The sequence below is a fragment of the Ammospiza nelsoni genome, chromosome Z, assembly GCF_027579445.1.
Source record: "Ammospiza nelsoni isolate bAmmNel1 chromosome Z, bAmmNel1.pri, whole genome shotgun sequence".
Classification (NCBI taxonomy): domain Eukaryota; kingdom Metazoa; phylum Chordata; class Aves; order Passeriformes; family Passerellidae; genus Ammospiza; species Ammospiza nelsoni.
Genome location: NC_080669.1, coordinates 32,229,794 through 32,243,226, shown reverse-complemented (window position 1 = coordinate 32,243,226; position 13,433 = coordinate 32,229,794). Strand labels below are relative to the sequence as shown.

The 13,433-nt window shown below is 38.5% G+C and overlaps 1 protein-coding gene across 3 annotated transcripts in view; it reads right to left on the bottom strand.

Annotated features, from left to right (window-relative positions):
• Positions 1-7,165: 7,165 nt before the first annotated feature.
• Positions 7,166-13,433, bottom strand: part of AGTPBP1 (ATP/GTP binding carboxypeptidase 1) — a 52,780-nt gene continuing 46,512 nt past the window's right edge. For 2 of the 3 annotated variants that reach the window (XM_059492536.1, XM_059492534.1), the window contains exon 25: positions 7,166-7,907. In XM_059492536.1, the coding sequence (XP_059348519.1) occupies positions 7,733-7,907 (175 nt within the window). In that variant the 3' untranslated portion in view covers positions 7,166-7,732. Of the gene's footprint in view, positions 7,908-9,292; positions 9,522-13,433 lie in introns of those variants that run through there. The other variant, XM_059492535.1, reaches the window with a different exon arrangement.

Sequence of the window (13,433 nt, the reverse complement as noted above, 5' to 3'; positions counted from 1 at the left end):
GCTGTACATGGCTGTAACCTTGAAGCGCTAAATGGTCTTTTGCAGGAAACAGTATTGTACTGCTTCTTCTCCCTGCATACCAGGAAATTTCTTTATTCCAATCAATACAATACCAAAATTTAATTACCTTAAAAATTCTGAGTAACTGAATTTTAGAAACAGAGTTTTAGTGATCGCAGAAATTATACTGAATTTGTTTTACCTGAACTGTGTCATGTCCCCATCTGCCTCCTGGTTTTATGCATTAAAAATAAGTACATATAAGCTTCTGAAACCCCATTTCCATATCTTTACTTTGCCATACCATAACTTCTTCTCTTCCTCCTTTGGAATAATTTAAATCCTTAGAACTTAGAGACATATCAAACCTTTCAGCGGTGTGTAAGAAAATGTCTTCTCAAATTACCTGAGAGTTAATCAGTCTCCAGCAGACACATTTGACTTAAATGTCTCTTCCTGCAGAGTTCCATCAACACATAAGGCTTCCCACACATAAAGCTGGGATCTCAGACACATGCTTTCCATCCTCAAACTGGAAAATACTTCTAAAATTTTGTTGTTGGACTCCAATTATATTATTCCATTTGTATGAACACCTGCTAAGGGTGAACATTAAACCTTGGGACATGAATCACTAAATTTCACAAGGATGATGTTGTAGTTAGATCCTGGTTTCAAATACCTGAAGGGAGGTTGCAGCCAGGCGGGGGTCAATGTCTTTTCATAAGTAACAAGTGACAAGACAAGACAAGAAGAGATGACCTCAAGTTGCACCAGGGAGTTTTTAGATAGGATACTCGGAAAGATTTTTTCACTGAGAGGATTATCGAGTATTGGAACGGTCTGCCCAGGAAGGTGCTTGAGTCACTGTCCTTGGAGCAATTTTAAAAGTGTTCAGATGTGGTGGAGGACATGGTCTAGTGGTGGACTTGGCTCTGTTCGGTTAATGACTAGACTCAAAGATCTTAGATATCTTTTACCAGTGAAACAATTCTATGATTCTGCGTTTTTACTCACTGCCTATCATGGACAAAAGGCAGCTGGGATGTTGTGATCTGCTATTCAAAGTCCAAGTCTGCTGATCACTCCACGGAGGCTCTGGTGGGCATTGGTCCTACATGCAGGGTGGGCTTCCATGCAATGTTCAGCCCGACAGAGCGACACCTCCCACCCACTGGCACACATTGGCACCAATGGCTCAGCCAGTGACTCCTATCCAGCTGCTCCCTGGTCTTCCCTAAGATTTCTATGCTGGTATTTTTTTCTTGAATCCTTGCTTGGTGAATGATCCCATCTTTGACAACCCTACTCACACCTCCAGCATTACCTTTCATACCATTTGGGGATGTTCCCACAGCTGTGCCAGCAGCCAGGCCCCAGGTCAGCAAGCAGTGTCCCATCCTGCTATGGCGTGGTGGGAAGCTCATCCAAAGATTGTGGAAAGGGAGTTTCACAGGTGGCCAAGTCATTACTCAGGACCCATATGCCTTTGCTATTCACATCTACAAACCAAAAGGTACTGTGTTTAGCTGATTACATTTTCTTCCATTGACACGGGTACTTCGCCCCATAGCCACCTTGCCCTGGTGGACAAGTCATGGAGGAGTGTGCATCTTCTTAAGTACTTGTCGATGTGACCCTTAACAATCACTAATTGTAGTTTAGCTTTCTGTCCCTCTCACTCCACCACAGCGCACAGCTTAAAGGCAAATGAAAATGTGTCCACCAATCTCTAGAGCTTGTGAGGCAGACACCGCGAGGTGAACAATGAAGACCTCTTCCTCTGCTGTGACTGACAGCATTTTCTCCTCAATACAGGAAACTGTGTGAGAAGGAACACCAAGTGACTTGGATTCCTGGTAGAATTAGCTGACCATGAGGCCCCCTGCATAAGTACATCAGATCTGATCCATCTCCCTATTAGATTTTGGGGCCAGGTGCTTAGCATGAAGGGATTTTTAGAGTTAATATGCCTCTGAATTCACTCATAGATCTGAAAAATTATTCTTCCGAAATACCGTCTACTTATGTTCTAAACATTTTGTCTTTGGACAAAAGGAACAAGTACCTAACAGACTGACAAATAAGCTAATGTACTTAAACAGATGATTTGGGGAGTCTCCTTTCATTCTGGAACACAATCAGGTGTAAATTTGATAACAGTCGCATTTTCAAGCAATACTGACTGATGGGATTCCTAACAGAAAGCTTTTGTCAACAGTGAGATCAGACCCAAAAGAAGAGGACGACATCACTGGCTCATCACTTAAGCTAAAGGACTGACTTGACTAGACTGGGTGCTTTGGAAGAGGAAAGTAACCTAGAGCAGACATGATTAAACTGAGAGGGTGTAAAAATGTACACAAGCACAATGTACTTTTAAATTGGACTTGTGTCTTTTGTGATTACACAAAAGCCAGAACAGGAGGCTGATTGTTGCAGAGAATCTGAACATTTTGCAACAATCTTCACAGGATAAAAACCCAAATAATTTATTATTTTGGAATACTGTCTGACCCAGTTTAGGACTTTTCATTTGGCACTCCAAAGCAGTATATTGTGTGGGATGATGATCAAGGCCAAGTAGTAAGGCAGCCTGTTGGCTGAAGGTTTGTGCAGCACATTTCAGTTTGATTTCATAAAATGTACAACCAAACAATTTTAATGAGATGTCAGCTGAACTATCGTTAAGGTTTATATAAATACAGTACCATAAAGCAAATACTACACAAAGTATTAAGGATCATTTGTCTTCCTTAATCTGTGCTTCATGTCTTGTTTGTACTGAAATCTTTTCATGTCCATTTTCTTTTGGGAACAAAATGAGCATGAATGCAATGCTATCAGCTAAGAGCATTTTATGCTATCACAGCAATTCATTATTTTTATATGTCCGGAGGGACAGTGTAAAGAAAAATCCTATTTCAGGTCATTTAAAGTGAATATCCCCTCTCAATGTTAACAGCAGCATTTGATGTATGGAAGTACTATTGTGGAATTTTGTTAGTTAGATTCTTTTATTTGTTAGCATTCAGCCCAGTGAAAATTGACAGTAGTTATGCAATAATGAGGTGCTGCTAGTATATATTCTTCTAATCTACCATGGAAAAGCTGCATGAGAAATAACCCCCATGCCAGAAAGAAGCGCATGCTCTAAGCACAAATATCTTGTGGTAAGAATGTTGCAAGGACAACAAGAGGCAGAATCTGGTTGATATTTCATAACCACATAATTTGGATCAGGCAATCCTATAATGCATCATTTCCTTTGATGATAAACCCATATTTTGTGCCAATGACTCTTTCCGAACTGCTCCAAAAGCTGTACAAAAGCTCTAATAAGAGCTGTACTGAGTGCACTAACACTCTGTATTTTGTTGGGATTTTTTTTGTTTCTTTGTTTTTCAAGGTTTGTTTGTTTGTTTGTTTGTTTTTTAAAAAGGCAAAAAGAAATACAGCACCTAGCTTTTTCTAATAACAAGAAATAAGGGAAGGTCTTTCATAGTTATGAAGTATTGTTTGGGGACTAGATGAGTTCTTTATATGCTATTGTTAAAAACAGCCAAGACAATGTATTCTTTACTATGTGTCACAGTTGTTTGGCATTTTGTATTTAAAGCCTATCTTTAAAAGCAACCTAGATTTAGTTTACTTAAGCAAACAAGATGTGAGCTCACATCTCATGTGACTTGCACCCTGATGCCCTTAGAAATACTAATAAAAGAGAAATATCCTAAGACTAATTTGACACTGTGACTATTGTAGATCCTTAAAATTATTTAGACAACAAAATTTGTGAAGCTGTTCAACTTAAAGTAACATGACAGGTGTAGTTGAATAAACTGCAAATGTATTTATGAAAGTTACATTGATGATTCCTAGTAATCACTTGCTCTTTTCAGACAGCTGCATGAAACTAATTATCTCATTTTATCTTGAGCTTTCCCTCAAAAAATTGCTGAAATCTAAAAATTGCTGCTACAAAAACATATATAGTAAAAATAACTCTACTGCAGTCTGACTTGAATTGTAAAGGGATGACTTATTGAGGAATAATCTTATGCCTTTCCTAGATCAGATTAATATTCTGTGTGGGAGGGAAAGAGTCTCACCAGAAGGCTCCTCTGTGTGCTCTGCAAAGATCTTCATTGTATTTCATCCAGTCTTCATGAGTTTTACAAACATTACTAAATTCTCAAAAATTTTTAGATAGTTATAATTAAGTCAATTAATATGCAAATGTTACTCTAAGCCTGTAGCACACTGAGTTTAATTTCACAGAAAACAAAATATGTTTTTTAAAATGCTATGCACACTGCTGTCCTTGCAGGTAAGAACATTCCTGCAAGTGCTAAGATGAGGAATCCTTAATTATCACTAACCAATAATAGGAAAGCAAAAGATTGTAAGTAATCCTTTATTACGCATTTTTATTTGTAAGTATTTGTATTTGGGGCATGCACACTAACACTGCAACAATTATATCTATCACAGCATTACAACAGAAATAATGTGAAACCTTGTATTTTTGCATTTTGTGAACAGTGTTTACTGCTTCTGCAGTCTTATTTGAGATTCAAACCAAACTCCCTGGTAAGTCAGGCTGATAAAGATATCTACCTCAAAAAATGACCAGGCAAGATTTTGGCACAAATTGCTTTAAGTTATATTACACCAGGGGATGTCACCAGTGAAGACAAAGTACCAAAATTTGTGATGCAACTTGAATTATTTCTGGAAAGGGAATGGAGTGACTCATCGTCCAGCAATTACTTAGAAGCAAGACAGTAAATAACCCAGGTGTAATTATTTTTTATAGTCTTATTTGTTGTTATTACTGGAGGAAGATCTAGGGATATCTTCTTTGCCTATTCAGAACCAGTCATGCTTATAGCACACAACATCATTTAAAACCAAAGCCACATTGAAATGCCATTGCATAGAATAAAGACAGTCAATTGTGTGGAACAGACCACTCTTGATTTGCATGATTTGTGACAGTCCAAGATGCTGTCATTCTTTGCTATCATTCTGCCCATTTCTTCAGGGCAAATGCCACAGTAACATTTTCAGCCAAACACCACACTTCCCAACAAAACATAAATGGGGCACCAGCATGTCTGTCAACACCACTGCAACAATGGCAACAGGTACTGAAGAAGGAATAAACAGTATGGAGCAGTTCTCACTGCAGCAGTTCTTCCCATGAACTGGCATCCCCGTGAGCACAAATGGAGACTTCACCTTTCAAAAGGCAAGTACTGGAAAATGTTTGAGGTAACTATCCTCATTTTTTGCATTTTCAACAACGTGTAAGATAGGGACAAAGTTTCATCTCTTGCATTAGAATTACACTGGCAGAAGCTCAGACCAACAGCTGCCAGAGTGACATCTAACACCTAAGTGACATCTAATGCATAACTGCATTACAATCTAATGTATAAACATGTTCTCCTGAGACATTATATAATTGATAACTCTTTTTTTGCACAGATTAAAAGTGGTAGGAGTCATGAGAAGAACAAATATACATACATACTCAGGAGAAAAGGACAATTTACTACTAAGCCACAATTCTTTCTAAATGGATGAAGTATATTTCTAGTCTTGCCAGTAGTATAAAAATAGTTTTCCAAGATTAATACAAATTCAAATGAAACCTAAGAAGACATGCACAATGCAGTTAACAAACATGTGGCATCCTGCATTCTCTGAAATTGAAGTGAAATTGTTTATGAATAATTTTATTTATGAAAACTCCTCCCACTGAAGTAGGAACCCTTAAGGATGAAAATCTATTTACGCAGATAACTAGTATAAGACTGACAGGGCAATATGAGCATTTTGAACTGCTGTCATTGGACAGAAAAATAATTCAAATTCTGTGGCAAGGTTAATTCCTCCATCTGACAGGTTCCCAAATTCCTCTAATTTCAATGCAGAGGACTCCTCTTCAACAGGGTAATAAATAAATTTTCTTATTTACAGTATGTAGTTCACAGAACACAAGGAAAGATAACTTCCACAGAGAAAAACTTACAAAGGAACAAGACTCTAAATTTAGTTTCCAACTTTTCCATGTTCTCCATCCCCACCTCTCTCCATATCTTTATTAATATAAATTTAAGTCATTAAACAAAAATACAGTCACATATAACAAGGAATCAAAACCCCTTCCCCAGTTTCAGAATCAGGATAGTATGGACAGGCATTACCAAACAATGCTGAATTTGAAAGAACAGATCCTGGTGCAAATCCAACCCCTGGCTGAAAAACACTGATACAGTTAATTCTCATAAATTTTATTCTTTTTAAATCCCTCTACTGAAGATGCCCTTCCCCTCTGAAATACAGTTTTATTTGGAACAACAAATAGAGGAAATCCTCATCAGTTACAAACCTAGTATAAGTTAGAAATGTTATTCTTCATGTTCTTAAAGCCCTTGCGCATAGAGAAGAAAATGATTGCCACAACTGGGTCACATCAAGTAAAAATAATTTTTGAAAAGTATTTTTCATTGCAAAACATGTCAATTCTGTAAATTACAGACTACAACTCTCCTCATTTCTCTATTAGATCTTATTTTAAGCAGAGGCAAGAGGCAATAAGAATTAGAAGACGACAGTAGAAGATGAAGAAGTGTAAATCCCGTACCTGACAGCTTGACTTTAAACATGAAGAATACAGAACAACAGAATAATTAGTCAGCCTGGAACAGACCTCAGGAAGTTACAGTCCAATCTTCCTATCAGAGCAGACTTAGCACTAGGTTGCAATCAGGCAAAAAGGTTTATACCGAAATGCACTATCCCCCTTAGAGCAGCTGGATTAGGTATAGAGTTAATGTGCCTCCGGTAAAGTGAACAGTTTTTAACTACATGCATATTCAACAAGAAAAATGGAGCAGTCATGTAGCTGAATATACATAGAGTGTACATACCCGACCTCTTCCTGGAGACAAGTACACTTAACAAGAAAACTTCTTCAAATTAAACCACGCCTATCTTATGGGTGAGTTTTATACAAGAGTCTAGTTCTTCTAAGCACAGGCTGCATTGGTCACTGTGCAAAATTCTTGAACTCTGAACAGACACTAGTAAGAATTTTCACCTAATACTGCAGCAAAACCACATAATCATAAGAAGCAAGAAACAAGTGCAAAAATTCATACATCATGTTCTCATTTTTAATTTAATAATTACTGAATTGTTTCAGAGCAGGCACTGCATTGCTTCAAACACAATCAAGTATCATTGAAATAATGTCAAAAAATAACCTCTTCACCTCAGTATACACACGCGCATATACACAGACATACACAAATTAATTTAGAAAATCTGTACATATGTATTTTTCAGGAAGCAACTCAAAGAACTGTACCACAAAAAATTATTTTCTGTACTCTGACGCACTAAAAATTATAATCCATTTCTCTGGATTTTAACCCAATCTTCCCTGGAAGATAGAGTTTAAGGACACAAAATGCCATGCAGTACTATTTATTAGAAAATGAACTGGTAAATAAATTTATCTATTTAGGGCTTAAAGAATACACAGAACTCTGTAAATAAAACAAATGCAAATTTATCAGAAATATTTACTGTCCTTGAGCTATGCAGGCCCCAGTTATTTGTGTTAACTGAAGCTTATCCCCTTTGTAGAAAACATAAAGGAAGTATATGACTGGAAATTCAGGATACTTTATTTTCTGTTACTGGCAGCAAAGCTGGTTCAAGAAAGGTGTATCCTTGTTGAATCTGGGTCTGAAAGTCCATCATCTTGATTAGTTGCCTCATAATCACCCACATTATCAGCTAATTCAACGTCTTCATCATTGCTCTCTGCGCTGTAATCAACTTCTTCAAGGAAGCGAGGCTCATCTTCATCCAAAACATATGTAGTGGGGCTATAACAACAAGAAGCTCCATGAACCACGTTAAAAGTATTATTTGGATTAACACATTCAGACTATGTGCCCTGTCCCTTTCCCAACATACAGTAATCCAAAAATTACCTCAGGAAAGGGGCAGATTACCTGAAATGGGACTGGCTTTTTAGATGAGTGTAAAAGAACTGAGAGACAAACCCATGTTTGTAATGCCTTGAACTAATTACTTAGTCATATACAACTCATTATCCAAATGTGCCATGACAAATCTGCTCCACTAATGGCCCATAATTTAATGTAAATACAGCAGTATCAGAAATTGCTGAAGAAGAATCCAACTACCTAAGGACACCTAAGCCATTGTGGTAGGGTATAAACAAACCCCTGTATTTTATTGAAACACACACTTTACTGAAAAGCACTGTAACCAATTACTTTATACATATCAGAGATGACAGAACAAGGGATCGTGGTTACACCTACATTTAAGTTCCCACACAAAACACTTAACTCTCATCGGATTCTCACACATTTGTATGCTGGTAAAACTTAAGATTTGTCAAGCATTGCAACTCTGAGGCAATGCACTTAGTGAACTGAAGCTCTGCCTACAGAACAGTCTATGCACTTAACTAACAGCATCGAAGAACTTTAGTGTTAACTGGAAGAAGGTTAAAATACAATTTTCTGATCCTCTCACCTCCCTAGAACAGAGAAAGGGATGATGGGGGAGGCAGAAAAGTGTTTTCCAGATCCACTTTTACTTGGGAGATAAAAAGCTATCTGCTTATAAGCACTACGTACTCCTAAATATTTCATAAGTATTTCTACATTAATTTTAAGCCTGAAAAAGATTTTGTAATGCATTTTATCTAATAATCAAATCACACATAACTCATACAAAACAGTGAGAATGTTCTTATTGAGAAACTTATTATAAAGAACTTGTAGAAATATTTGCATATTAATTTTAATTAATTTTCTCTGAAGACACACAAAACCTAGCCTGTCTGTGGCTTTATAATTAAAGGGACTAATCACTGCTTCTTTCTGAAAACCTTTTAGGAGCTCAGCTAGCTGCACCACTTCAAATCTAAAATGTTATCTCTATTCAATATAAATCAATTTCACTATATTCTTCCTCTACCTGTAACCTCAATGACACGTCACACTGTAGCATTTTGTACTGTTGACAGTTAATTCAAATACTGGGAGAAAAACTGTTCCCTAGCTTGGGGGGGGGGGGGGGGGAGGGGCAATATTTGCATTCAAAACTATCTGTATCACTGTTCACTAAACAAGCCTGTCTATTAGCTATACGAAACAGAAAGCTCCACAAATCAAAACACTTTATGAGTTATTTAAGCTGTAATTAGGGCAATAACCCACTGATGGTTAAAGAACTGGGTGTTTATAATTGTTTCCATTTTAGGAGAGACAAAGAGTGAAGAAAATAACCAGGATGTTTGCTAAGAAGTCTCTTTAATTTCACATATGGTGAACCCAACATACAATAAGGATACATGTTTTGCATGAAGCATCTGTGGGAGAAGCAGCAAAGGAATACAAATTTTTTGTTCTTTCATCCTGTGATGCTTTCTGCCCTAGGAAGTCACCACACACCAACAATTCCTTTAAGGAAAGAAGAAGTTGGGGAAAAAAAAAGTTTAAATGTTTAATTTATTTAAAGAAACAAATCAAAGGGACTTCAGATGTATCGCATTCTGACAAGTCCACAGATTTTTTTCAATCTGTGCTTCTTATCACTTAACACAGGTACCGATTAATTAATTTTCATATGCAAGGAACCCACACTTCAGTTAAATCCACACAGAATAGACTGTGTAATTCACAGGAAATGGAGCCATTAAATCTGAATATTGACCCAACATTATGTCAAAATTCTGAACACTGACAGATAACTACAATGAGCTATGTCAAGGACAAATATTCAACCAGTGACAGTGGGATGTTTAAGGCATTAGAGTCAACACTTATAAAAATTCATCTTAGTGAGGTACATAGAACAGTAAAGCTCTGAAAAATTCTATCCACTTTTTTTAGTTAATGTCATTATTTGGATACTAAACTAACATAGTTCATTAAAAGAAAGCAACCAATAAAGCCCACCTTATGGAAAAAACCCCACAGAACTGGGCACACAAGGAAATCACACAGTTCAGCTCTTCAAAGTGTCTTCTCATTTCATATAATATGTCCTGTGTTAAATCGTCTTGAAAAATACACAAGTATACTTATTCAATATACTTTTTTAATAGTTGTATTGATTTATTTTACCTACTCATGTATGTGTAAACATGTAGGCATGCCCCTAACTTGTGAAAATTCAGGTATTGTGAGCAGTCATTAAAAGCCAACCTGTCTGCTCTAACACATTTTAGACATTTGCTCTGGCACATGTACATCCAGAACTGAGGGATACGTCTCACATTTAATAAAGCAAAAATCAACATTATATGTTATTTTCTCTATTCAAGAGAAGTACCATTAGAATAGATCAAAGATTAGAACAGATGTTACTTAGAAAGCTATATAAAACTTTAAAATAAAAACCGTCTCAGAAACCTACTGCACAATAGTCTTTGCTTTCTAATACCATCCAGAGCAGCACAACACCACGACTTCTCAATTCTGTACTACTCAAATAATACTATAATATTTACTAAGGTTATTTTTTCCACTTTCCTTTCTAAGTTTTCATTTCTCATAAAACTGTATTCAAACTGTGTCACATACTGCTTGTATATTTGCTTTCCCACGAGATGTTGTCTTTTGATGTAGCAAATGTTAGCCTTGAATATTTAACTTTTCAGTAATCTCTGTTCTAAAGGTTTGCATGAATCTGAGAAGTGTAATTATTATTCCACTGTTTTACTGAGGCTGGATCAGAAGATATATAGAAATCAAATACCTGAAAAAATGTCTTACTGTTTAATCAAAATCTTTATTTGCCTCCCTGCTGCTCCCCACCCTCAGCGTATCTTTTAGCGATATATTTTTAGCTGCTGTCATGCTGATTCTATGGGTTTTAATTTCCTAACTTTTCCCTTGGGCTCTTTCTAATTAACTTGCTTAATAATCCTTCCTCTACTTCTACACCTCCTGCTTTTTCTTTTAAAGGAAACTATTATTTTGCTCAGGTTAGCAGAGGTTGTTTATCCCACACCTACAGTACTGTAATGCAAAGGATGCCCCGATTTGTGTATTTTCTTTGAAGTCATGGCTGTTGAAAGAGAATACTATATGAAATTCTGAAGTTCTGCATATCGTTTATGGGTAAAAAGATGAATTCCTAAATGCCTGATTAATACACCTGATATAATACTATGGTCTTCAAGTTTATGAAGAACTTTAAGAATATCTCTTTAATTTAAAAGAGTATTTTCTTCATCATCTGCCACTGAACACACTGAATTTAGGAATTAATGCAATATTTTTCTAAAATGTATTTTAATTATTAATTAAATCCTACTTTAATTATTAAGGTTAGCCAGGCGCACATAGCAGTGATATCAGCAACAGCAGTGGCAGCCAGGGCAAGTTCTGGGGGCTGAGCACTAGAACAAGCTGGGCAGGGCCTCCACAGTCAGCGAAACATGAGTAAGAGCTGAGAGACCCACCAGGAGCCATCAGCTCTTATGAGTGAGGCCGACACGGCGTGAGTGCTGCCAGCAGATTTAAATGGCCCGGGAAAGTGCGAGTGACCAGGGCGTGGTGCCATGGCCAGGACGTGGCACAGCACTTCTCCAGGAAGGGCACCCAGAAAAGGCCACTTAATTCTGCCGGGGAGGAAAAGGACGCAGTCTCCTTCTGTAACAAAAATGGCATCCACATATCAAGCTCCCAGGCTAAAACCAAGAGACCACAGCCACCTTGGGTATATGCCTAGACCCAAACAGACTTGTTGAAGACTAAAAGAACCTGGACCTTCAGCTGCAGGAAACTCCATAATCTGAGAGTCCCCCTGGGCCCTGAAGGCAGAGGTAGCTGCCATGGGCGCAACCGTGCCCAGATAGATAACCTGCCTTCTGCAGGTTGCCATGCTGTGTGAGAAGCTCATCAGGCAGCATATGATCTGGGAATCCAAGCAGGAGACTGAGGTATGAGATTATGCACTGACACAGGCAGAGAGGCAGCTGCTGCCTCAGAAGACCTTGGAAACAGAAGGTACATTAGCATCCAACCCTGAGATAGGCTTTATTGATTTGTAAGGCAAGGGAGACTGGACCTCATCTCTGCTTGGAGCAAAAAAAAGTCTCCCCCTTGCTACCAAAGCACCCCTACATAACAAATATGACAGTATGAGGTTTGGAGGAGAAAACTCCACAATATGTAGTCAAGAACAAGAAAAGGATAATGCTACAAAACTGGTACAATCAACCATTCATACAAGAATGAGTGCCACCAAAAGTGCATGAAGCATGGCAATTACTGGAGAATTCTCACTGAGACACAGGGAAGCAGCCATTTACCCTCCAGCCTCTCTAGCAAGATTTCCTGCCTATCAGGGCCACCTTCATCATGTCACAAAGAGGTTACCAAGACTGGTAAAACCAGAGGATTATCAACAGCTCCTATGCTTTCATGCAGGGTTGAATAAGGCTGCAACTATGGGATTGTGAAATATCAAAAGGGATTTCATGTCTCTTGGAAAGACGTTGAAGGGATCAGGAACACAGTGTTCTCTCCACGCCTGGAGACCAAGAGCAAATCATGCCTTACCCATCTGATGGCCTTCTATAATGAGATGACTACAACAGCCAGCACAGGCAGGTCAGCATATGTCACCAAGCTAGACTTCTCTAGAGTCTTCAGTGTCCCATGTGACACGCTTATCTCCAAATTTGAGAGACATGGATTTGACGAGTGGACTGTTTGATAGGCAAGGAATTGCCTGAATGGATGCAGCCAGAGAGTTTTGGTCAAAGGCTCCATGTCCACATGGGGGCTGGTGACAAGTGGGGTTCCTCAGGGCTCTGTCATGGGACCGGGGTCCTGTAAGACCTTCTGCAAGGACACTGACAGTGAAATCAAGTGCTCCTGCAGCAAGTTCGCAGATGACACAAAGGTGAGCAGTGCAGTTGACACAACAGAAGGACAGGATGCCATCCAAATGAACAAGCTTAAGAACTGGGCCCAAGAGAACCTCACGAAGTCCAACAAGTTCAAGTGCAAGGTTCTGTAACTGGATCAGGGCAATTCCAGATAAAGCACAGACTGGGAAAAAAAGTCATTGAGAGCAGCCCTGCAAAGCCTCATGGATGAAAAGCTGGACATGAGCCACTGGTGTGAGCTTGCAGCTCAGAAAACCAACCCTGTCCTGAGCTGCATCCAAAACAGCACGGTCAGCAAGGTGAGCCAGGGGATTCTGCCCCTCTGCTCTCTCTGGGGAGATCCCAACTGGAGTGCTGCATCCAGCTCTGGGGTCCCCAGCACAAGAAAGATATGGACCTCTTGGAGTGAGTTTTGAGGAGGCCACTAAGCTGCTCAGAGGGCTGGAGCACCTCTCCTGAGAAGACAGGC